General features: G+C 45.1%; 1 protein-coding gene across 1 annotated transcript in view; it reads right to left on the reverse strand.

Moving 5' to 3' along the window:
• The window catches only part of TMTC1 (transmembrane O-mannosyltransferase targeting cadherins 1), a 143,691-nt gene extending 121,896 nt beyond the window's left edge, over window positions 1-21,795 (reverse strand). The window contains exons 1-5 of the mRNA XM_065742641.1: window positions 21,479-21,795; window positions 9,987-10,164; window positions 8,183-8,256; window positions 6,326-6,502; window positions 4,243-4,434 (exon numbers count right to left, since the gene is read on the reverse strand). Coding sequence (XP_065598713.1) covers window positions 4,243-4,434; window positions 6,326-6,502; window positions 8,183-8,256; window positions 9,987-10,164; window positions 21,479-21,795 — 938 coding nt within the window. The remainder of the gene's footprint in view (window positions 1-4,242; window positions 4,435-6,325; window positions 6,503-8,182; window positions 8,257-9,986; window positions 10,165-21,478) is intronic.
• Window positions 21,796-25,811: the final 4,016 nt, after the last annotated feature.

The raw sequence follows: 25,811 nt of genomic DNA on the forward strand, positions 1-25,811 counted from the left end.
TGAATAAAAATTGAGAAAGACAACATTATTTAGCCTGGACAGGGCTCTGGGGAAACCTTACAGAGGCCTTTCAGCATCTAAAGGAGGCCTACAAAAAGACATGGGAAGAGAATCTTTATCAAGGGGCAGTGGCTTTAAATTAAAACAGGGTAGGTTTAGATTAGATATTAGGAGGAAATTCTTTATTCAGAGGGTGGTGAGGCACAGCAACAGGCTGCCCAGAGAAACTGTGGGTGCCCCATCCCTGGGGGTGTCCAAGGCCAGGCTAGATATGGTCCTGGGCAGCCTGATAGAGTGGAAGGTGTCCCTGCCCACAGCAGGGGGGCTGGAACCAGATGGGCCTTAAAGCACTGAAGTTCTGGCTTCATCTTAAATAGAAGGTTCATATGAAAGTTCCTGTCACTTGCTCCCTTTTTGCACCATGTGGGAGTAGTCACTAGCCTCTTTCAGGCCATGAAACTCAGGGTGCTTGATCAAACTTGCAAGAGATCTTAGTTACTCTATTTCAGCAGTGTATGTCAGCATCTTCCAAAATTGTAATAAATCATAGTGATAAATCCTGCAGTTTCACCCAGACTAACTCATTCCTTACTTCTGAATGCACCCAAGGCTGCAACCCACACATTCAGAGACATCCCTCTGCACCGAGGATTTATATAACTAACTCCAGTTACTGCTAATTAGCATGTCTCAACTCCTCCATTAGGTTTTTCTGCATTTTTCAGTTAGCTTTAACAGGAGGGTACACATAGTAAATTATTATTAAATAGAAATCTAATTGGTCACATTACAAGTACCAGAAAGAATAGAATAAAATAGTTCTAGCCTAAGCTAGAAAAGAGCTTACAAACAAGCAGTGTGATGCACTGCATAAGGCACTGGAAGCTACGTGACCATGTCCAATCAGTCTTACAATCATGGTGTTTAAAAAATAATAATAAAATCTCTTCCCTTCCATTGCTATGAGATCTGCACAAATCAGAGAAGCATCAATGACAGTGAATAAATTGCGTAATTAATCCTGCATGTTTGACAGCAATTTCAATTTTTTTTCCTCCTCTCTCTTTTTTAGTGATAGCAAGGATTTCCTGATTTACTTCTCCACCTGCCAAAGACGGATTGCCTCTTAGCAGAGTAATTGGTTTGCCTGCTTCCTATTTTGCATCATACAGTATGCCAGTAGCTCTAGAGAAAGACTGCATACAGAAAGTATTTAAACTATTTCAGTCTGTTGTGTGGCAGGAGTCAGCAAATGGAATTAAGGGGGGGACCACAGCCACATGGTTAGGTAATGGTCCCCTGACCTCCAGGTGATGTGGATGACATTCTGAGTTGCTGAGCTGCAAGACATTTAATCTTGCAGTTCCACACAACTGCAAGTACTCACTATGAGGTTAATACTTAAGATCTCTTGAAAATACTGCATCTATTTGACCTGTTTAAGGAACAAATGTTGTAACAGCACTTTTTTTTTTTAAAGTAACTAGTAAGCTTTGACATCAGACACACAGGCACTGGTCAGATCATCCAGGCTGTCATTCCGTAAATATAATGCAATTACAACAAGAAATAATTACCTGACTTAATACAGCCTTCAGAGGAATTAAAAACATAACTCTGGCACAGCCATGTCACATGCAAAGCAGCCCTTCATTCCTGTAAGTCTGAATGCAGGGAACTTCAACTGAACTCTGCACTTACAAATACTAGGGGAAGCTCATAACAGAACCTGGGGACACACTGTATCACAGCAGCATCCCCAAGCTTTCTGTCAGAGCTCTCAGGCACAGCTATCACACAAACGTGCCACATCCAGCTTCCCTCTCAGCCACTGAGCCCAAGCCAGCTCCGCTCTGGGCACTCCCTAGAGAGCTCTTGTGCCATGGGTCACCACAAGCATGTTGTACACTGTCACTTGAAAAGAAGAACTGAGAGGATTCTACCACGAGAGCCTCTTTTGAAAAAGAAGGCAGCTATACAGAGCTCAATTTGCCACATGTGGAAATCCTTTACACTTCAAGAGGCAGCTATTGAAAAGGAAATGCCAGTTGGCAGCACGGACAAACACCCTCTGAAGCCATCTCATGCGCACTGTCCCCACAGTGCAACTTCTTATGAGGAACAGCTGAGGGAGCTGGGATCGTTCAGTCGGGAGAAGAGGAGGTTCAGGGGAGACCTCACTGCTCTCTATAATCATCGGAAGGGAGGCTGTAGTGAGCTGGGGGTCAACCTCTTCTCTCATGTAACCAGTGACAGGATGAGAGGGAATGGCTTCAAGTTGCGCCAGGGGAAATCCAGACTGGATGTTGGAAATACCTCCCCGAAAGAGTGCTCAGGCACTGGAACGGGCTGCCCACGGAGGTGGTAGAGTCACCAGCCCTGAAGGTATTCAAGGAATGTTCTGACCTTGTGTCGAGGAACATGGTTTAGTGAGAACAATTGGTGATACGTGGACGGTTAACTGGTGGATGATCTTGGTCTTTTCCTCGGTGATTCTATGATTCTATAATTCTACAGCCTCTCCTGAAGCCAGAACACCAGAGGCTTGCCCCAGGTGCAAGAAAGAAATGCTCACAAGAAGGGCAGGAGGATGGTGTCTAGAAAAGATATAAAGCAAAGACAGGGAAACAGGAACAATATGAAAAAGAAACAGTGGTAACAGATATAAAGAAGAAGAAGATGGAGTAAGAGAAGAGGTATTTCTTACACCAACAGCCTCCAGCATAGTATCTGTCAGGGAAAATGAAGAAGAAATACAAAGAGAATGAATGCATTTAAAGAAACAGGGAAAGAACAAAAGTCAGGAATAGGAGCTGCCCCAATGTCTATGCTCAGATTACTCTTCCCCATCAGGTACTAAACTTTAGAGGCAAGATGATCCAAGAGATGTACAGACTGCCCATTTTAACCTGGCCTGTCAGAATGATCAGGAGTCATCTGTGTTTATCTAATAGTTCTACTCATTTAGGAATACAGGAGAAGAAATGAAAACAAACATAAAACCCAACACACACTTCAGAAGCTGTTCCCAGTGCCAGAGGAGTCTGGGTGCCGGAGCAGCTGGCACTGAGCCACCCTGAGAAGACGACTTCCTCATCATCCTTCTGTCATGGGTTCCCACACAGAGAGGCAACACAGCCAAACCCACTCCTCTCCTTGTTAAAAACAAAGCCAAAAACACAACTACACATAAGTCAGACCCATCAGACTAAACACCAGGACGATCAGTCTGTATCTTAGCAGCTCTCGAGTGGGCTGAACCATTTAATCTAAATATAGAGCAAACAGATTCTGCAATGAGAAGGCAAGGACTGCATGTAACAGCCTGTACACCATCCATACTGATGTAGCAAGATTAAATGAATACAGAACTGCAGCAGATCATTTCTGATCTATTCCAGGAATAAAACACTTCCTCCAAGAAATAAGTAGTGTGGGGCAATTCATTACTACTGGTCTCCAAAAAGTAAGTCACATTGTGACTACTTCGTAGCTAAAATCAAAAGCCAGCAGTAAAACTGCCGCTAAGTATGCTGAAGCTAAAACCTGCTGTTTGCTCACTGGAATGGCTGTAGTGCTATTCAAATTAAGCAAGGGCACCAAGCACTGCTTCATGGTTGAACATGCCCCCGAATTCAGGGAGAGTCCTTACTCCCCAAGTGACATGCACAGTGAGCACATTGAGAAGTGCTGGACACTGTCAATAAAAAGTCACACTGCTGCTGCCTGAGCCCAGCTTTCACCATTACATGTAAGCTCACTGGTGTGAGGCAGGAATGGGCATCACCTGTACTTTCATATGCATACACAAATGCACACATACATATTCATACATATATACATGTAGAAATTATACCCTCAAATTGTACTGAGATACACAGTGCACAAAGAGAAGCAAGTGTTGCTGTACACGCACACATTCCTACTTTTCACATTCAAGCTAGCATCACAATTTTGACTTTACCCATGAAGACGCTGGGAAGGAGCACGTTGCCTACCAAGATCATCTTTGGACTGGAGGTCTCAGGACATGGACTGCCCTCAGATATTCTCCTTTCCCAGGTAGAAGCACAATTTTTGACTCTTCCCTGTTTCTTCCCTTCTTCCTACCCTTCTCCCCACCTCCTTCCCCAGTAACACAAGAAAAAAAGACAGATTTCAGGCTCCAGGTGCCTAAACCAAGGCAGAGAAGCTGACATCATAGGATTAGCTGCAAGGGGAGGGCCAGGCAACAGGCAGTACCTGCGAATAGCCCAGATAGCTTTGCTGGGCACAGGAAGGCCACTGCTGCGTGGCTCCTCAGGATGGCAGGAGCTCCAGGCAGTCCTGTGAGCGAAGCGATGCTTCCCATTCTCCCGAGATGGGACTGGCACAGAGTTAGGGAGTGAAGCTGCAGGCTGCCGGGCAGGTCTTGTGTGGGTGCCCCCATTCCTCCTGATCAGGTGTTGAAAAGCAGAGAAAAAGGGGAAAAGAGGGGAAATTGAAAAGATGTCAGTTTAGTTTTTCTTTTTTTCCCCCATGCTTATTAAATGTTGAACATTTTGGCACAGCACAATAACTCACTGCAACAAACAACAGTTTACTTCATCTTAAGTCAATATGCACTGGAAGGACAGGATTTACTGGTTCCTAATGAGAACTAGTGGAAGACACCCAAGAGCGGCAGAAGACAAGCACACCTATGCAGAACTGCTCTCTGGAGCTCCAGCGTGATGGGAAGCACCATGAGGCAGAATATGCCTCAATCCTCAATTTTTTTGTTGCAGAAATTAACTGGGCTATGCCTTGAGATCAGATCTGTACAGGCTGCTGGAGGGAACAGGAGATAAGGTGGGTTCAGGAGGAGGGCAGCTAAAGCCCTGGCACAGCTACCCAGAGAAGCTGTGGGTGCCCCATCCCTAGAAGCACTCAGGGCCAGGTTGGATGGGGCCCTGGGCAGCTGAGCTGCTGGATAGCAGTACTGCTCATGGCAGAAGGCTGAGGCTGGGTGGGTTTTTAGGTTCCTTCCAACCTAAGCCATTCCGTGGTTTTATGAGTTTCAGCAGTATATAGAAAGGTACTGATTTTATGCTGCTCTAAAAAAAAAAACAAATAAATAAATCATAAAATCCTGAGTGTCACAGAGTGCATGTGACATGTAACGAGAACACATCTGAAATGCAGAGCTTCCTTCCTACAAGCTAAACAGCTGCCATGTCTGGGCAACTGAGTGCCACTGAAGCACAGGAAAAAAAACCTAACCACTGGAATGCAAACTTAAGGAAAGGTGGAGACTGAATGGAGGGAAGAGAAGGCACAGATTTTCCCAATAATTACATTTGCATCATCTTCAGCAAGGTAGCTCCTGGAACACCACCCAGCAGCCTGCAGACATAGGCATTGTGAGGAGCATGCCAGCTGTTAGCCCCCAGAAATCTCCTCACTGGCTACTTGCACACTAGTGGCACCATTACTGCTTGTTCAGCAGATGAAAGCAGGAGAAATCCTCAGTCAAGCCCCCAAACCCTGCTGGGAGGTCACTGGATTCACTACTGCAGGAACATGAATTCAGCAGCCTGCTGTACAACTCAAGCTCGGCAACTCCTGCTGGGGTGTGATGGGCTGCAGGGCCCAGGGTAAAAGGCAAGTAGGAATGTGGGAAGTGATGGCAGGAGCAGGACCTCCCATCAGCAGCAGCAGCAAGCTCTCACTTTCACTCACTTGTTGACAGATCTGTCCCAGCATAGTATAGAACAAAAATGCATAAAAGACAGGTTTTATCAGCTGAAAGAATTCTGCCTTTTAATAGAGATGCAGAGTTATATAGTTATTATAAAACTAAATAGGTGAGAAATACTGTCCTCAAGGATTTGATTTTTTTTTCCAGTAACTGCTAAGAGTTGGTAGTTATTCCAATCGTTCCAGAACAGACTGGATATTTTTCCCTCATTTCCAATTTCGTAAGGACAAGAAGGATTAAACTTGATTTTACTACTGACTATCATAACATATTTCAACGATACCACTTGCAGGAGTTAAACCAGAGAAACATAAAGACGCTAATAATTCAGCCCAAGCTCCCCTGTAAGAAATAAATATCGGTCTTGCCAGAGTGAACTGAACACTTCAAGAGATCAGTTCTTCACACTTGGTCTATTTGCCCAGCAAAATTTAACAGACAGTTCTAGAATAACAAACAGCACCAGAATGAAAACTTAGTGCCTTCCAAGTCTGTCAAATGAGCAGCATCTAATTCAGAAGGGCAAGGCATCTCTGACAGTGCTATGTCTAATGATATGTATTCAGCACGTACAGGCAGCAACACTGGAAAGCACAGATTACTTACAGTTTGAGGTCATTGCAGGAGAGGGAAAAGAAGTCATATACCAAGCACACACCAAACACAGTGACTCCAGTTTCTTTCACGAGCATTGCACACGTCCCAAGGAATAAACTAAGCAGCAAAAAGAATGGGGAGGCAGTGGGAGGGAAATGTTCCCCAACATAAAGCTGATCCACACTCCTGAAAAAAGAATTTGACATACATGAAAATAGCAGAGAACTTACAATTATGTTTACTACATTCACACAAATATTGAGGCAATTTTCCCTACTTTCTTGAGAGCCTGACAGTAAGTGATATGAACAAATCTACACTGTTTGCTAATAAAATGAAGAAAGCCTTAGACACTGGGGCAGGAAGGGGAAGTAAAAATATTGAGAGGTGCATCAGGAACTCGAACAGAAGACTAAAAGAAGATGAGCAAAAAGATAAGGTTGACATCAAGAAGTCAGAAGAAGGCACAGTATGTACAAACACCAAAAGGCCCTAATACAACCAGCAGGAAAAAACACCTGCTTTCCATCATCTGGAATGTACACGTTTAGTTGTCCTGGTGTGACAAAATGCACCATAGAAGCAAAATATCCCCCATCTCACTTGCACTCCACTGGGTCACTGTGCTCCCTAATCCTTAAAAGCCTGTGCACTACGTCTATATGAGAGAGAAGGAAAAAAAAACAAACAAAAAAAATGAAACAAAAATACTTCTTACAGGATCACTACCAGTTTTACACCTTCAAAACCTTTAGATGATAGCAGAGATCTAGATTTGTAGTAAACATCCTTAGAAGGACAGAAGCAGCATTTCCATTTGCCTAAAACAGTAAGCTGCTATTTCTAAATGGCACAGCAATATGAAGGGGCAGAAGCTCCATTCAAGCAAAGCCATTTCTTATGTGTGCTTGTTCAGTTACAATTTTAGCACACAGCAAATAGTGCCGAGTTTTCATCTGGAAAGGACAACTAACGGTCTGGACACATACCTGAACTCTCTTCTTCTCCATACTAATATTAATTCTTCATTCTCCATACTAATAATAATATGCCTTCAGTAGAAAGCATTTATTTCTTATTTCAGGCCTAGTTCTACAAACACTCCACTGGTGTACAGTCAGTTAGTAATGTCAGTGGACAAGAGTATCTTAATACTCTGCCCCTGTGAGGCCCCATCTGCAGTACTGCAGACAGGACAGAAGGAAGCAGAGCTGTTAGAAGGTCCAGAGGAGGGCCACAAAGATGTTCAGAGGCCTGGAGCACCCCTCCTATGAAGAAAGGCTGAGAGAGTTGGGCTTGTTCAGAAGAGAAGGTTTTAGGGACATCTCACTGCAGCCTTCTAGTACTTCAGGGGAGCTTATAAACAGGAGCGGGACTGACTTTTTACATGGGCTGATAACGATAGGACATGGAAGAATGCCTTTAAACTAAAAGAAAGAAAAATTAAGATATGTTAGGAAGAAATTCTTTACTCTGAGAGTGGTGAGGCACTGGCACAGCTGCCCAGAGAAGCTGTGGGAGCTCCATCCCTGGAGACATTCATTGTCAGGTTGGAATTGGCCCTGGGCAGTCTGAGCTGCTGGGTGGTAGCCCTGCCCATGGAAGGTGGTTGGAACTAGACAATCTTGGTCTATTCCAATCCAAACCAATCTACGATTGTATGAAATGCTGACCTCCCTTTTTACACTTATTCTTTTTCAGAACTGTCACTTATTGAGCACTCCAACTGTAGCAGGGATCTGAGCATGGCTTCACAACACCGTGAAGGAGGAAGGACCTCTGCCAGCAACCATCAGAAAATAATGGATTCCCTCCTCAAACAGAGTATCTCACCCAATTATAAGAACTGATACCAAAGAGCCATACCTATTATAGGAGAGAAAAGCCAACAGAAAGAGTAGACAGGCAAGGACATCCGCTCTGCCTACTATACCTGTTACCTAAAAGGAAAAGAGATGCACAGATGTAAAAGCAGATATATAAAAAGGCATGTACATGTACACTCAGTGAATGTCTCAGCATTCTGTGACAACTGCTACTACTTCAAATATGAAAAATAAAAAAGCTTAAGTGTTGCCCTCCTTCACCACACCCAAACATTACTCTGCTGGTATAGGATATCAGTTTTGACTACCACATTTCTCAAAAGGTAAATAAATAAATAAACAACAGGTAATCCAGTATGGAAGTCATTCACTTCTTTTTAAAATATTGATAAAGTTGCACAGAAAAATAGCAGTTTCAGAAATCTGCTTTAATTCTGCATACTACGAGTACAATAAGAAACACATCAGACTCCCAGAACTGAGATTTGTTAAAGGAAAGGACTACTGAAAGGACAATTCTTTGGAGAAGACTCATTATATAGGAGTGAGTTAATAATTAACATTTGAATAAACTTTATCACCAAAAAGTAATAGAGTCATATGTAATTTATTCTCTTTGAACAATCTGCGTTTATGAGAGTTTTTCCACATACCAAATAACAAAATCTTTTTGTAAGAAAGGGAATACTCGAGAAGGATGTACAACTATTTTTTTACAAAATATTTCAACATTCCATTTCATAAAGATCTAAAGTTGAACATGAAGCAAATAAAAGGCCCTTTGAAATTTTGCCTCTTTTGAGCTTACATAATTAATCTATATTCAGTGCTCTGGCATTTATTTTAACCTTTTTATGTTCTGACCCAGACAAAAATAAATTCAAAGAGTGCCTTTTTAGAACTAACTTCCCCTACCGTACAGAGCTGTATTATCAAAAGGGGCCTGGCTGATTAGTACACACAAGACAGCACAGGCAGTAACCATAAGGCCCATGGCTTTTTGTTATTAAGGTAATCTCTCCTCAAAAGTTTCAGCTGCAGCAGCCGCTTTGCTCACTGATTTACAAAGGCTCCTCACAAGCCTATGATATCTCTGCTAACAAGTGTTTCTTTCTTTTTTGAAGCCTGGACAGCTACACATCACACTTCCTTAGCGAAGACAGCAAAACTTATTTTATCCACTGAAGAAGTAACTCCTCACACTTATTAGACTGTGGTTGTGAAATGAGCAAGTCTTTAAATGTTTTCACAGAACAAGCAGAAAAAAGTGCAGTACAGACTGCTGCTGTGTGCACTTACCATAACATTGAAGCTAACACATTTCTTTTGAGGATAGTATTCTTTTTTTTTTTTTTGTAAAAGCAATATAGATTAATCTGTGGACCATAAGACCTCTACCCAAGTGATCCTGGCCCGAACGCATACTGATGCTCCCTTCAGTGTTTCTCCCTTACATCAATGACCACAGAGAGCAAGTGAAGGCATGGAACAATGTCCCAGCAGGAGACAGCGGCCTCAACAAGCTCTTTGGCTATAGAAGGCTTGACATTTCCACTGAGTGACTGACTGCCCATTTACTGCTAGACTGGTACAGAGGACCCTCACTGAGAACTGAGCACCAGAGGAAGAAGATAGAAAGTCCAAACAAATGACTTCCCTAAGGACTCCTGCAAATTCCATTAACTATGGCATATTCTCATCTTTGATCTTCCAAAGTAAAGATCACAACTTCCATGTGGCATATGACTCAGAAGTTTCTTTTAAAATAAAGAAATAAATACATGTGTACTTCTATTTTTAGCTTCTGTGTCACCTTTGTGTGTGTGTATGTGTCACATACTTACAGCCTCGGTGTGAATGGGATGCACAGCAAAGAACAGTGCTGTGACAAAAGCAAGTCGACAGTCCTTGAACACAGCTTTGTCGCAAGTATACATCAGCACGAGAGTCACCAGGTAGTGTAGAATTACATTCACCGCGTGGAAATAGAAGGGGTTCATTCCAGCCAGCAAGATGTTTAACCTGAAATTGAAAACAAGAGGCATAACCAAGCTGGGGCAGCTTTGCAATAGCAGGACCACTTGCAAATGCTCTGAATTATGCTTTTTGCCTGATTTGCAGTCTGCTAATGAAAGTGCTATTAAACTAATTAGCGAAAATTGCTCTGAACTTCTGGTTTATCTGATTAAAGAGAAACCACTTCCTCAATTTTCCTCCTAAAATATGCGGTTGAATTTGGCATGCCTCATGACACAGAGATGGGAGAGGACTGTGCCTCATATTAAGTTAGGTTTGCTGTGCTGAAGCAATAGATGTGCTTCCCCAGCATCCACTTGCACAGTCCCATATCAGAATTTAAGCACTTGCCCTGTTTCTCTGCTTTACCAACAACCAAACTACACTAAGAAGCTGCTGTATGAGTCAGCACCATTTTTATCCCAAACATCAGCGTCCTCATAAGTTCACTCAGATCACCTTAGACTCAATGAGAGTTTGTTATTTGTGTCCCTCATGAAAGAAGCATGTAACTAGCTGTTATGACATTTGTTTGACACAGTGTATTAATGCATTTTTCTGGTCACTGTTTTTTATGGTCAACTTGCTTAACAGCTGCTGACAGGCTTTGCTTCACATGCAATTAAAGATAACTTGACTTTCTTTCAAAGTAACTGCATCTGTATCTCGTTTGGACAAACATATACACATACACACGATGCCTGTATCCAGTGAGGATTCTATACATAAACAAGGAATTTGGAAGTATTAATGTTAAGAATTCTTAGGAAAAAAAGAAAAACCGACAACACTCAGTGAAAACGTGAATCAATCTAAGTATTTCAGCAGTAGTTACAAATCCCTCTTTCTGTTGTTACTAGCAGCTGTCAGGCTTCCCAAGATATCCATGATTCAACAGCAATACTACTAAGCTGTTGGTACCATGCAGACACCTTCTTTCTTTGTAAAACAGAGAAGGTGCAGTATGTCCCCAAGGGCCAGACAACACATGGCTTTTATAAATATTCTCTATGTTCCTTCCTGAGAAGCAACAGTCTACTGCTACCTGTCCTGGGGTGCAATATTGGGGTCAACTTGACTTTAATGACCAGGTGTCTTACTTGTGCTATTCCTCTTCTGTTCTCACAGAAGCACTTGTGGAGGCAATAGCAGACATCCACACAGTTTGGGAAAAGTGGGGTTTTACCTGGACTATACTTTTCCCATTGAAGTATGGGTTGATGCAACTACAAGGCTGGAGACTGCACAACACCCTGTCCCTGGAGGTGTTGAAGGGCAGGCTGGAAGGGGCCCTGGACAACCCAATCTAGTACTTGATCTAGTGGCTGGCAACTCTGCCTGCAGCAGGGAGGGTTGGAACTTACCCCGCACACCTATGTCCCCTCCCTTCCTCCCCAGTGCATTAGAGCTTTGCCCCATGGGGTGAGCCACAGTGCAGGCCTCAGGGCTGGAGAGGGCCACAGGCACATGGCAACCTGGAGCAAGTAGCAGGCACTGCCTGTGCTCAGGGCTGGGTACAGTGTCCCCTCCTCTGCATGTTGCAAAAGCAACATTCCCACCTATACACCTGCAGATGTGCACAATAGCAGGGACCATAAGCAGGACAAGTTCTTCAGATGCGTTAACTGTTGCTGGCTGTAAATCAGCCTGACAGTGCACAGCTCACCCTACAATGTCAAGTTGTGCCTCCTTCAGAAATACTATTGCCAAAGCAGATGAGGGCAGGTGAGGACAGCACAGGCAGGTGCTCATGTTCTGGCTATCCAGCAACATGAACAAACCTAAGACCAAAAGTGTCATTTATTCAGCTCTGGCTGTATCTGTCCCTGGTAGTTGCAGGGGAGTTAGACTAGGTGACCTTTAATTGCCCCTTCCAACTCAAACAATTCTATGATTTATTTGTCTGAGATGCAAGGACCAATCACTAAAAGACACATTAACACAACAGCACTCTCAGAAAATCACTTCTCCCATCCTGCAAAACTAGTCCACCAGCAAGAGAGCCAAAACCTCAGAGGACAAATCTTGCCTCTGCATTGCAACCCCTGCCCGAAAAGCAGAGATGATCTTCACACCTGTTCTGGGGGCAAACAGCGTATCTAAAAGCTGAAAATTAAGCAAGCTGAAAATACCCTGATCTAAGTTCTTGAAAATAGCTATGTAAAAGCCTCACAGCTTCATTATTCCCTTGGGTATTCTTTAAATAAGAATTAAAACAAAGCAAACAAACTAAAACAAACATAGAAGCAGAACAAAGCACAAACATAACAGCACCACGCTATCCAGTTAAGCCTGTGATTAAGCAGCAAAATCAGGATACAAGCATGCCTCACTGCAGATTTGTGTACCACCTTTGGTGGCTCATTAACATTAAATGCAACTGCATGCATGTACAATATTAACACCACTGTTCTTGCTGCAAAGCTCTTTGTCATGAGATATCAGGCCACATGGTAATAAAGAAAACATTCTTTTGTCTCTAAACAATCCCAGCAGAATGATTTTGAAACGTTTGCAGTAGTTGACTTTATCGCACATCAAATGGGTGAGTGGATTTAGGTCTACACACAGCCCTAATCCAAGCCACAAGAACTATGTAAAGCTCCCCATACACTCATCCAACCACAGGGAAAAAAATGTCTGCTACAGAAAGCCAAATTTGCCCCACTGCAGAATAATCACTGGCCATGGGAATAAAAGGGGGAAGCCCTTATAATTCCATATTTAAACTAGTACAAAAAAGGGCTATATCCTTTTTTTGTTTGTTTGTTTTTAAACTTTCAAGCCCCAAACCCACCAATATTACTATTATTTCTAACTTGCAACATCATGTGGTCTGCAAGATGTGCATGACAATCACAACACCTGTCTGAGCTGAAGTACAATTGTTAAGGCACATGCTACAGCCTTGGTAGAGTGCATAGCTGGGAGACCAGATGAGCTGGCCTGTGTGAGCTGACCATGACATCACCAAGAGAAAAATTCATTACAGAAGCCTCAGCACTACTCCTCACCCAGTCCACAATGGCATGTTTTTGAGCAAAGAAACCTTGTAGTCCCAACATCAACCTTTTTGTCCTAGTATTCCTTGCAACCAATGGCAGCTTTTCCTCTCCTCCTCTGTCCACTTTAAGAAAAGGATCTACAGAGGGACTTCCAGAGGCACTGCTCATTAAAGGCCCACAGAGCAGACTGCATGCCGTGCTATGCTCCATTCAAGGTACCTACTGGTACCCTAGAGAAGTCAGGCAGGGACACTTCTCCTTGGGAAAGCAATTTGTGCTTGATCATCACCAATGAAAATGCATAACTAATGGTGGTAACAATGTTGAAAAATAACATTCTGTAGCTGAGAATTCACCCTACTAAACAGTGTTATTGTGTTCCTTGTATCTGTTGTAGTTTCCATGGAATCAAAAAAGAGGCATTACTTTCAGAGCAACCTACATAGGTATTCACCTTAGGCGATAATACAGCAGTTTTTAATCCACTTGCACAAACAGACTCATTCAACCTTTTTAAGACTGCTTATGATTTAATAATACTGTAAACTATAATTGGAGAGTTTCTCTTTTTATAGACTTTGTTATTATCCCTGAGCAACTCCTGTTTAGTTTAAACTGTTTTATTATTTTCAACAGACTAACAAAAACCACAACATGTTATGAAATTGGAATGCACAGAATAATAATGGTAATTTGTTATAGCAAGTAATGCTTAATGGAAATCCTCAGAGCTTCCCACACCTCATAAAACCCCCACAGTTTTCACAGAAGAAGGCTCACATGCAGATTTATGAGTTAATCTAGCACACAAGGATAGATTAAGTTTCTTGTGATCTTCCTTTCCTTTTAGTTTTGTGTAATCTATATGACAAACTATGTAAACTAATTCATTATTCCAGTGTGCAGTGAAGTCACATAATCACCAGGAATGCATCTACAGCATGCCAGGAAAATGAGCATCTGAACTCCAAAAACAGTGCAGCTGCATCAGTGGCAACCACAGCTGAAGTTCTGCATGAAAACAGCTCAAAGATTAAGAAAAACCTGCAGCAGTAAAAATCATTTAGCAGTTCCATTCGTGGCAGTGTTCATAGGACAGCCAGCACAAATGCATCAGAGTTCCCTGGCACAGCAATACTTTGTGCTGGTAAACTTTCATGGCACAGTACACTGCCTTGGAATTAGACAATAAGGCCTAATTTTTTTTTTTTTAGGCAATTTTATATAAGGGGTTGGGTGAGAAGACAGAGACCATATCAATTCCCAAGCAAGATCAGTTTCCTGAGAGCAAAGCCACCACTTACTAGAGGATTGGTTAAGCACTGGCAATCAAAGCAGGTTATTGTTAACTCTGCTGGCAAGCAAAAGAAAACAAGAACCACAACTAGACTGAGAAGCAACAGCACCTTGGCAGTGGCAAATACATTTAGCAAAAATTCCTAATGCTATGCTAGAAAGTGTGGTTTGGCAGTCATTCCTACACTAAGGACACTGAATATACCACTCACCTGGCTTTACATTCGTCTCCACAAACAGTCAAGGAAAAAGCCAGACTGGAAATTTACAGACTGACAAGATGTTATTTGTTCAAAAATCTTTACTAAAACAAGCATTTGTCTTAAAAACTATCCTTAATTAACGTATCTGCAACAGCAGGATAGAGAAAGAAATGCACACGTTGCAAAACTCTTCACCACCCCATACCAGATAGTAGTGCGATACATATAGCAGTTTGCAATACTGTGCACGTGCACACTATTTTTCAGAGTACAGCAAGAGAGTAACATGCACTCCAGGGTTTGATAGTGGGAGGGATGAATGACTCAGATGTTTTAACACCAGCAGTCCCCTTCAATTCCCACAAGGGTGAAAGACAAGGTATTCTTTGAAAAAGACAAGGTAGCTTTGGGCAGCCTGGTCTAGTGGCTGTTAGGACAGTTGGACATCAAGAAGTAAAAACAGCACTAGTGGAAACCTAGTCGGAAATTATGAGCACATTTCAAATGGGACACAGGTTTTTCCACCAGTCTGGAAGCAAGTTTGATCATCTTTCAGCTCAAGCTGCAGGCCATAGGAGATGCCTCTCAAACTTAATGTTGAACCGAACAGAAAACTGAGTTTAGCATATGGAAACAGAGCAACACTCTTTTCTTTCAACTCTGAGAGACAATAAATGAAAAAGCCCAGGAAAGCAGTCAGAAACAATGCAAGCAAACACACCGAGAAATGCCCTCAGCTAACCAGCGGCAGCCAGAGCTCTTCGTTTTTGTGGACTCTAAACAGCACTGACAGCAACGCTCCTGTGGGGGAGAAGGCAGGTCCAAAGCTGAGCCTTTTAGGTAAAAGGAGATAAAAGAAAATTAAGAGTGACACTTGTGCAAAAGGAATAGGACACCAGATGAGAGAAAATCTCTGGGAATTGGTAGGTGTCACACCAGCAAAACAGCAATGACAAAATCAGTGAACACAGATGTGACTGGATTCACCTCATCCACAGCTTTGCGCAGAACCTGCCTGGGTCTTTTTGAGAACGGTGTCCCTCAAAATAAAAGCCTTTCCAACTCAAGAGAGAAACACGCTTTGAGATGAGTCTTAGCCACAAAGAAGTGTCTGGTTGCAGAATCAAGTCAAACATGGTTCGCATGCAGCTCCCACAGCCACGAGTGAAGATCCTCACTTTGGGTTTGGCCACTGGCTCAGGCACCCATGAGGCTTCCAGGACACAGGCCCCATCACCACACCTGGCCTTCCCACCGCCTGCAGACTCTGAGGCCCTCCCTAAGCACTGAGCTTCATGAGCAGCCACCTAGCCTCCTCCCATGGAGATCAAGCAACCCTGCCAGCTCCCCTGGAGGGGCACAGCCCAGTCCTACAAGCAAAAGAAGAAAAAAAAATTGGACACACTGCTGCATTCCCTGTTTGGTTCCACCTCACTTCAACAGTAATTAGTGTGGTGGGCAGAAAAAAAAATCTCTCTAAATCAGCTTCATATGAGCAACTCCAGAGCTGGAAAAAGTTGCACTTTGAGGCACACATACTCTGCCCCAAATCTAAAATGGCAGCCACATGGGAGCCCCCTTGGTCAGAATCAAGGCATACACAGAAATGTAGAAATGTAACCATATACTGCAGCTACAACATAACTGGTCTAATACAAGGAATGCCACTCACCTCTCTTGCAGCTTTAGCCCATTGTGGCTACACCAGTACTGTAGTGATTTGATGGCATGCATCACAGTATCAGTATATGGAGAATGACTGCCATAGTGAGGGGTAGAAATGCTAAACAAAACTGTAGGAGAAATACTGACATAATCTTAAGCATTGTGATATTGCCTTAATATAGATACACAGAGTGAAGAAAATACTTGTGCAAAGCATATTTAACCTGATACCTTATAGCTTGTTACATTACCCTGCTATGTCAAAATGTAATAAACCATTAAGGAAGAACAAAATCTTTTTTTCTCCCCGATTGTTTTTTGTAAGCTGCCTGTCCTTGAAACTCATGCCACCAATACAGCTGAAAAAACAGAAGGATCAGCTGTATGCAACTAGATAGATCAGAAGGTTGGAAGTGACTTATTGAATTAATTCTCTTTTTGGCTGCATATTTACATCTAACCCAAGCTCACGATCACTTCAGAGTTTGATCTAAAGCCATTGGTAGTCTCCTGTTAGGCTCACAGTGCCTGCACAGTGTGAACTGTAGCTGAAGGATCCCATTTATTCCCTGAGCATTCACACTACCCAAGCTATCACCAACCAGCAGTCTCTGCAGGCCTCAGCTGGTGGGTCATCCATTCTACTGTCAGAAAGCGAGCACGAGATGGTTCTTTTTTTTTCCCATGTTCACTGTGAGAGTACTAGTGAGATAGTTCTGCATTCCACCTGTGTGCCTATATCTTTTCCAGTGGGACAATTCAGTTCCTCTCAATGACTTATCACTCCCAGGTCCTCCTTCCAGACCCAAACAGTCCAAGCAGCAGCTGGAGGGAGTGCTCTTACCTCCTCATGGATCCAAGGTCATTTCCAGTGAACTGTGACATGCACCTTCTTCAAGGATGACCAAGTATCTCCTGCAGTCCTCCAGCCAGCTTTATCCTCCTGAGTCCCTCTAACAGCTACATGGCCTTAACCAGCCAATATCTTCTGTATCAGCCTTTTGCCTCCAGTGAACTGTTATTCGTGGTCTCGAGGCACCTCCCATACTGACATCTGCCTTCAGCTATGAGGAGCAGTGGCCTCCACCCCCCACCATCAAAGAGACCAGGTGGGCTTCCACTTCTCCTGGGCCTCTGCTCAGCCACTTGGGGAACTAGGGCACTGATGTGATTAACAGTCTTTACATTTCAGCATTTGGGTTCAAAATAAAAAATAAAAAATATATATATATTTGTTCTCACCATCGCCTTCTACCACATACCTTGAGGCAGAGTCTGCTATGTTGCTGAATATGTCATCACAGAAACACCAATTTAAACAGTGATTTGAAAAACAAGAAGAGAGGGTAGGTAGTATTGAAGATTTCACCTTCTGCTTCAACAGTTGAGAAACATTTTGCAAAACCACCAGAACCATGAAATAACATAAGTGCTAGAGAGGGAATAAATGTGTCACCAAACTTCTGCTAGTGGATACAAGATACAAGACAGAAAGCACTCAGTTTCAACATAAAAACCTGAATTATATACAGAGCTGGCAGCTCTTCTGTTCCCCTCCTTCATCTTAACATTTTCTATAGAAGACACCAAGAAAGAATATATCTCAAGTCCAAAAGTAACCTTCTTTAAAAATAAGTATTGGGAATCACTTCTTGGAGGAGAAAACAGCTGCAGATAAACATCTGAGTGACAGCACTGGAGAGGACAGCAGGAGAGGACTAAGCAAAACCACTGCCTATTGTATCAACTCCTCTGCAGATAGACGCCAGACTTGTCACCAAACGGGAAAAGGGCAGGACTGGAAATGGTGCCCACCGAGCTGCTGTGCTTGGGACAACAGGAGGAGTACAGCATATGACCTCAAGCTCCCTGTAGCCTCCAGGCAAGCCCTGCGGAAGAGGGCAGGACTGAGACTGGTGTCCTCTGTGGACAGCCCTAAGCTCCTTGCAGTCTCCAGGCAGTGTCAGAGAACCTACAGAAGCAGCTATTCCTTTGGAAAAGCAGAGGATTTTGCTTTGGATGGGAAGAATGGCTGAAGTTCAGCATGAAGATCCATTCCAGTTGCTCCATTTGGATTTTATTTTCAAGGCAGGACAACAAACAGGTCAAAAGAACAAGACAGTTCCAGAGGACAATAATAATAGAAAAAGTAAAGCCACTAAGTACCTCTCCGTTTTTGGTACTTCAGAGTCTGCCACAGGACTCCTGTGTCCCCTCCCTCTCTCCCCAGTGCAGAAGAGCTTTGCCCCATGGGGTGAGCCACAGTGCAGGCCTCAGGGCTGGGGAAGGCCACAGGCACATGGAGCTGGCAGCAGGCACTCCCTGCCTGTGCTCAGTGCTGGGTACAGAAGATTGAGGGGGAATAGAGAGCAACAAGGGTGTCCCCTCCTCTCTCTGCAGTTTGACACCGAGAGCTGAGAAAAGCCTCAGCACCTCCTGGCAGCTGGTGGGTGGTATGAGAGCAGTGGTTGGCCAGAACAAAGATGGCTACAAACAGCAGCAGGAGACACCCAGACAGAGCTTCAGCTGCAAATACACTACAGTCACGTGAACCCACCAGCCTAGGGGACGGCCTGCCCAGGAGGAGTGGAGGCAGCAGCCTAAGCAACATTCCACACCTGCAGCTGTGTGCAAAAACAGCAAAACCACTGCCTATCATATCAACTCCTTTGCAGACGCTAGACCTGTCACCCAACAGGGACCCAAGCACAGCAGGAATGCCTCTGAACCAACCACTTCCAACACTTCTTTCCTTTACTGAAGTCAGAAGAAAAGGTGGGAGAAGTTCAAAGACACAAAGTAAATAATATTTAATTCAACAGTTCGCATGCAGGCTTTTTCCTCCTCCTGATGGTAACCCACATGCAGACAAAAAGAAAACGTAGCAGTTCTGTGAATATTTTTAAGATTTGCTGAGCAGTTCTCGTAACACAGGCCACTCATATTTTCCTCTCATCATTCATTCTGACAGATCCGGTGCGAATAGTGTCAAATACTTGAGCTCTTTTCACTGTTTGGCTCCAGAGCATTTATCTGCTAGAATTAGGACTGTCACTTAGGATTCCCAATAAGTGAAGGATGCTGAACCACCGTTACAAGATTTTCAGCAGTGTTTAGTCAAGATCTTTTCTTTTTTTTTGCCAGAGTAGTGACAAATTCTTATAATTGAAATTATTTCAAGAATATGTAGCATATATGAAGAATAAGCTCCATTAAATGACAAGTCCTTTCACTTTGGCAGCTGCAAAGGACAGAAAAGAGATGGAGACAAAGTATTTGTGCACTGGCCAACCTGTAGGTGAAAGAGACTGCAGGAAGGTGCAGAGAATTATGCTGCTATTCATTTCATTTTGTTAAAAGACTGTTCCTGTTGAGCGTTTAACAATCGGTGGGGTAGAGTCTTTCTCCTCCTGCAGGAGGACAGAGCAAAACCAGGAAGGTGGTGCTGGGCAGGACACCAGAGAGAGTAGTGTGATGCTGAGCTGTGGCTGAGCTGCATCTGGCAGAACACCCTCACTGCATCCTACTTGGAAGTGCTGGGTATGGAGGACTCACTCCACTCAGATCTTAACATCTGCCTCTGGCACCCTGCTGAGAGGCAGGGAGTGAGCAGAATGCAGAAAGCATAGGACTGGAAGGGTATTTGGGACACTGGAAACAGCCTTCCCCTGTAGCCAGGGAAGATAAATGATCCCTTCCTCATTCTAAATGCAGTGCCAACCAGCGAACAAATGACTGTGCCTTTGACCCCAGGCTTTGGCTGTACGGTTTTTATATGCACTTGAAGATGAAATCTTGTTCAGAAAATTTATCTCACTGATTTTCAAAAAGGAGTAGATGGGACAGTGCTTTATTCTTTTTGTTCCCTTTTCTTCCTTCAAATACAAACGGTAAGCCAGTTCAGTCAAAATATATGAACGCAACCTAAAGCATTCAGTTTCCATTCCGTTATTAAAGTTTAAGACTCTTTGCTAATTAGCATAACTTAACCTCAACTCCGCAACCCGATCTACGCAGCACCGTTACTGCATGGCAACGCGTGGAGGTTCGCTCACCTCTTCAATTACCCACAGATGTGCTGTGGGAGTCATGGATCCACCGCAGGGCTCTCCAGCCGTGCAACAGTTTGGCTGAGCACCTAACGGAGGGGGCACTGAGCGGGCTCTGCCCAGAGCTGCCTCCAACCCCTTTGTTCTCTCCATAAACCTTCTTAGACAGTCCTTATTAAACAACTCAGTTTTGCTTTATGAGGGATATTCCACCCAACCTCGGCTCCCAAATAGCTGATACCGACTGCTCTCAGCACCAGGCTTTCCTTTATGGCACAAGGACGCTGATTTCCCCAGACTGCTCTTATCCTAAAGAAAGGCACTATTTCCTAAGAGTTTGTGAGACGTTATTGAAAAATATCGGGTATCTGAATGGACAGTCACTCAGCAGGTCCTGACCACCAGCTCCTCCTGGCACACTTAGCGCTGCCTATAGAGTTAGCTCCTTACCCCCGCCTTAGGTTCGCAATGCACAGCGACCGACTGCCTATCACCGGGACCCCCGTGCTCGGCATCACCCGCTACATCAGCTCTTCCGCGCAGCTCCCCCTCAAGCACTCAAACATTTTCCAATACTAAAACGCCGTTTCAGTATTCACCATCATTTGTGTTACGTCAGAACACGGCAAACAGAGAACAAGCTAACGCCAAAGCTGACGGAGCGACTGACTGCTGACCGCACCGAGGGGTCCTCCTCTGAGAGGAGGAGGAGAGGCTCTCGTTTTTTCCTCTGGGAATAGCGAAGGAACCGTCAGCGCTTTGCCGCGCCCCGGTCTCTCTTTCCCTCCCCGTAGAGCCGGGACGCCGCTCGGAAAGCGCGGGAGGGACGCGGGGAGCGGCTCAGCACGGGGTAGCGCTTCGGAACGGCACCGGGCAACTTCCCAGCACGCTCACCCAACCGCGGAGAGAAGTACTGCGGGTAAAGCAGAGGGCTGAGCAGGAGGAAGAAGTTCGGGACTACTCGTTCTGGCGTCGCTCGCTTGGAGGTGCATCCCCGAGCGCTCGGTCCCCCCCTGGCCGCCCGCGGACACCTGTTCGCGCACCGCCGGGGATGGGGTGCAGCCGTCGGGAGCTGCGGCATCACCCGGGCCCGGGCACTTACTTGAAGGTGAGGACGCAGAGGGGCCGGTAAGACTTGTGACTGGTGTTCTCCGCCATCCGCTTGCCCCAGAAGTCGTTGGCGAAAGCGGCGGCCACGGGGGCGGCCGCCCGCACGTCGGGGTTGTTGACGATGGCCCAGACGTCGTCGTGCACGAACTCGCCCCGCAGCGAGTTGCCGTAGCACAGCGCGCACAGCCCCGCCAGCACCGCCGCCGCCGCCCCGCCGCCCCAGCCCGGCAGCAGCACCGAGGGGCGCGGGGCCGGCGGCGGCGCGGCTCGGTCCCGGCTGCGGTTTCCCAGCGCCGAGCCCGTCACCATGGCGCGGGACCGGGCGCGGGGAGCCGCGCTGCGAGCCCCGGCTCCGCCGCCCGCATGCTGCGGGGCGGGCAGCGGCACCGGCGGCGCCGGCGGCGGGCACTCGCGCTCTGCCGGGGCGCAGCCTGCCCGGCTGCAAATAAACAGCGGCCGCCTCCCCGCGCCATCCCTCCTCCTCCTCTCCTCCTCCTCCTCCTCCCCACTCCCCCCCCGCACGCATGCTCCTTGCCGCGCCGTCACCTCCGCCCGCCACGGGGGGGGCTCTGCCCGGGCGGGGCGCGGAGCTCCGGGCGGAGCGGAGCGGCGGTGGCATCGCTCCGTGGGCAGCGCTCGGCCGGAGCGAGCAGCCGGGCACCGCAGCCCCGCTGTGCCGAGCGGCTTCCCGCGCTCCCTGCGTGACGGGAGGCATCCCGGTACCACGGGGATTGTTTTCCCTGCTCTGATCCGTCAGCTGTCCCGAAATTGCCATCAAAGCGTCGCTGTGGTGGCTGCGCCGTAGGAGCCCGTCCAGCCCAACCCTACCCTTTCTTGTCCTATCGATAACTCCCGTTCACTCACAAAAAAAAAAAAAAAAAGTAACGCTGCTCAGCAAAAAGCTTGGATCATATGATGTGAATGGACATCCTGGGCACACCCCGAATTTCTCCCTTAGAAAGTCACGCTGCATAGAGTTTGCCGCTGCCTCGTGTATGCGTGGGAAAGGAGTGCAGCTCCCTATGTACTTCCTTACTTGTTCTGTCATCAAAATGTCACACAGGCAGTGAGGTTAACATTAACAGCATGGATTTGTTGAGTTGCCTTTGTGGGGAGGTGACACTGCTACCAACTCTTCATGCTGCACGGAAAGATCCTACCAGTATTCACTTTCTTCTCTCCAACAAAAATCTGTAAGATAGACAAATAATGCTCAGGTCTACCATGGAGGAAGAGTGCCTGTTCTTAACACCAAGAAAACATAGTCTGCTGAGACTATGAGACAACTCATGTCTGCTGAGACAATTCATAATGGCTTGGGTTGGAAGGGACCTCAGAGATCATCTAGCTCCAGCCCCATGCTATGGGCAGAGCTGCCACCCAGCAGCTCAGGCTGCCCAGGACCACGTCCAACCTGGCCCTAAGTGCATCCAGGGATGGAGCACCCACAGCTTCTCTGGGCAGAAGTGCCTTCCAACCCCAACCGTTCCATGGTTCTGTGATCTCCTGCTCCCACTGGCCTCGGATCTTCACCTAACGTGGCTGTGCCATCACTTCTGAAATGGAAAGCCAAACTGCTTCTCAGAAGAACATATCTGAGCTGTGGGATCATGTGTGTAGTTGAGCTCTCCAGCTTTTTGGCTGTTTGCTTGTATTTGAATTACAAGTTTTGTGCCAGCGATATAAAAAGATTGTTAACAAATGGCCGTTAAAACTGAAGACCTTGAAACTAATTACACGCAACGCTCAAAAAAACTCACTCTGCTAATTGAGCAGAGCTCATTACTTCTGAAGTTGGGAGGCTCAGCCTGCACTCACAGTAGAACATACGGCAGGCTACGCGCGCAGCAGTCACATCTGAACTGTTACACTTCAAAGGGCCGAGTGCCGATTGATCTGTTAGTGTCTGAGGATGGCAACAGCTCAAAGGCAGAGAGAAACTGCTAAAGTTTTAAGTTTCAAGCTTACGCTTGGACTTCTGAAGAGTTCAGCTTTGTACTGACTGATTAGAGTATAAGAATGCAGTAAATACAATTTAAAAGTTAAATTACCATATGGTCACAGCTAGAGGTAAATTTCAGAAGTGGCACGAGTAAATAGTTTCTTGCTCTCTGAACAAATAATTTTACATTTCAACTAAGCCATTTGGTAACTGGTACAATTGATTTCTGCTTGTAGTCAGTTACTGAATGGTTTTGCAATTGATTTCAGTAGCCCCAGGATGAAACTCTATCTGCCATGCATACAGTGTTTGGTTGGTACAGATTGCATTTGTACTGTTAAGAAAAAGAAAAAGAAAAAGAAAAAGAAAAAGAAAAAGAAAAAGAAAAAGAAAAAGAAAAAGAAAAAGAAAAAGAAAAAGAAAAAGAAAAAGAAAAAGAAAAAGAAAGAGAAAAAGAAAGAGAAAAAGAAAAAGAAAAGAAAGGGAAGGGAAGGGAAGGGAAGGGAAGGGAAGGGAAGGGAAGGGAAGGGAAGGGAAGGGAAGGGAAGGGAAGGGAAGGGAAGGGAAGGGAAGGGAAGGGAAGGGAAGGGAAGGGAAGGGAAGGGAAGGGAAGGGAAGGGAAGGGAAGGGAAGGGAAGGGAAGGGAAGGGAAGGGAAGGGAAGGGAAGGGAAGGGAAGGGAAGGGAAGGGAAGGGAAGGGAAGGGAAGGGAAGGGAAGGAAAGGAAAGGAAAGGAAAGGAAAGGAAAGGAAAGGAAAGGAAAGGAAAGGAAAGGAAAGGAAAGGAAAGGAAAGGAAAGGAAAGGAAAGGAAAGGAAAGGAAAGGAAAGGAAAAAGAAAAGAAAAGAAAAGAAAAAAGAAAAGAAAAGAAAAGAAAAGAAAAGAAAAGAAAAGAAAAGAAAAGAAAAGAAAAGAAAAGAAAAGAAAAGAAAAGAAAAGAAAAGAAAAGAAAAGAAAAGAAAAGAAGAAGAGAAAAGAAGAAAAGAAAAAGAAAAGAGACAAAGAAGAAGAAAAGAAAGGCATACAGCCGCCGTGGTCTGCTATGAAAGGAAATTGCCATTTTGCATCCAATAACCTTGTGGATGTGGCACTGAGGGACACAGTGAGTGGACATGGTGGTGGTGGGCTGACAGTTGGGCTAGGTGATCTTAGAGGTCCAACCGCAGTGATTCTGTGAGTGTTGTAAAACCTGGATCTGAGTTTGGCAATGAAGCATTGTGCTGTCTGTGCTGGAGGAGCCGTAGCAAGGCAGTGATCCGTGCGGCCCAGAGCCCCTCGCTCTGTGCTGCCGGATAAGATTGGGTCTTTGGAGTTATGGGGAGCACTGCAACAGAGGCCAAAATGAAACACTTTGCTGGGCTGAGCTAGAGCAATCCTAATGATCTTTTTCGCTCCTTACCGTACTGATTTGCTTCTAGGTCTGTAAGGGCTACAGGAAGTTTGTCTTTGGCAGACTCTTCCTAAAGCCCAGTGGAAGTTCTCACATTTTTGCTTTCACTTTCAACTGCGGCTAGGAGCCAGAAGAATCACAGACAGGAGAGAAAACTTCTTACCCTCAGTACTCTGCAGCTGTTTTTCTGGACCTGTGATCCTCAGGAGACAAAGAGATCTGATGTCCCCAGGGCGACCTTTCACTTTCAGTAGGTTTGTAGCACTTGAAGTTCGGCCCACAGCGCCATGATCAACCACCTCTCCTGGGCAGACATAGAATGCAGTACATATCAGTACTGAGAACACAAAGCTCTTAATTTTACAAAGCTGTATCAGCAAGGAGATACCGCATGGTACGGACCTCTCAGTGGAGCCCTGTGGATGTGCATTCCCCATCACTAACACAGATGGCAAGCAACAGAATCCTCCGTGACCCATTTTTAGATCCATTTGACACCTGCTTCATATGCTTGTGTAAAACGAGAGATTTCAGGCTGGAAAAAAAAAAAAAAAGCTTGCCATAGTTGTTAATGGATTAGAGGGAATCTTTTTTCCAGCTTATACAACAAATGCCTTTTCTGCCTTTGGAGAGACCCGGTTGAAGCTTTAGTCTAATGGCAGGATTGCAGAGGTTCTTTAAGCCCCCCATAGTGGCTGCAGCATCCATGGGTTGACAGAGGGAAGAAGCGTGGGACAGTCTGTGCAAAGTGACTGGGGCTTGTCGTTGACTGAGGATATTAATACTTCTCAACATTCCTATGTGCTTGCTTTGGGGGTGTGGAGCCACATGACAGGATGGGGAGTGGAGAAGAGAGCATTTTTCTTTTCTGATTCAGTGTGGATCTGCAGTTTTCCTTCTCCAGAGGCATTACAGAACTTTCCCAAAGCTAAAGAGAGTTCTTGGTCTTGCCTTTGTCTGGTAGAGCATGTTTTGCAGCGTAAGAGCAAGGGATA

Source organism: Cyrtonyx montezumae, unplaced genomic scaffold (genome assembly GCF_038088225.1).
Source record: "Cyrtonyx montezumae isolate F1298 unplaced genomic scaffold, pur_monq_1.0 scaffold_3, whole genome shotgun sequence".
In the NCBI taxonomy this organism is placed as follows: Eukaryota; Metazoa; Chordata; class Aves; order Galliformes; family Odontophoridae; genus Cyrtonyx; species Cyrtonyx montezumae.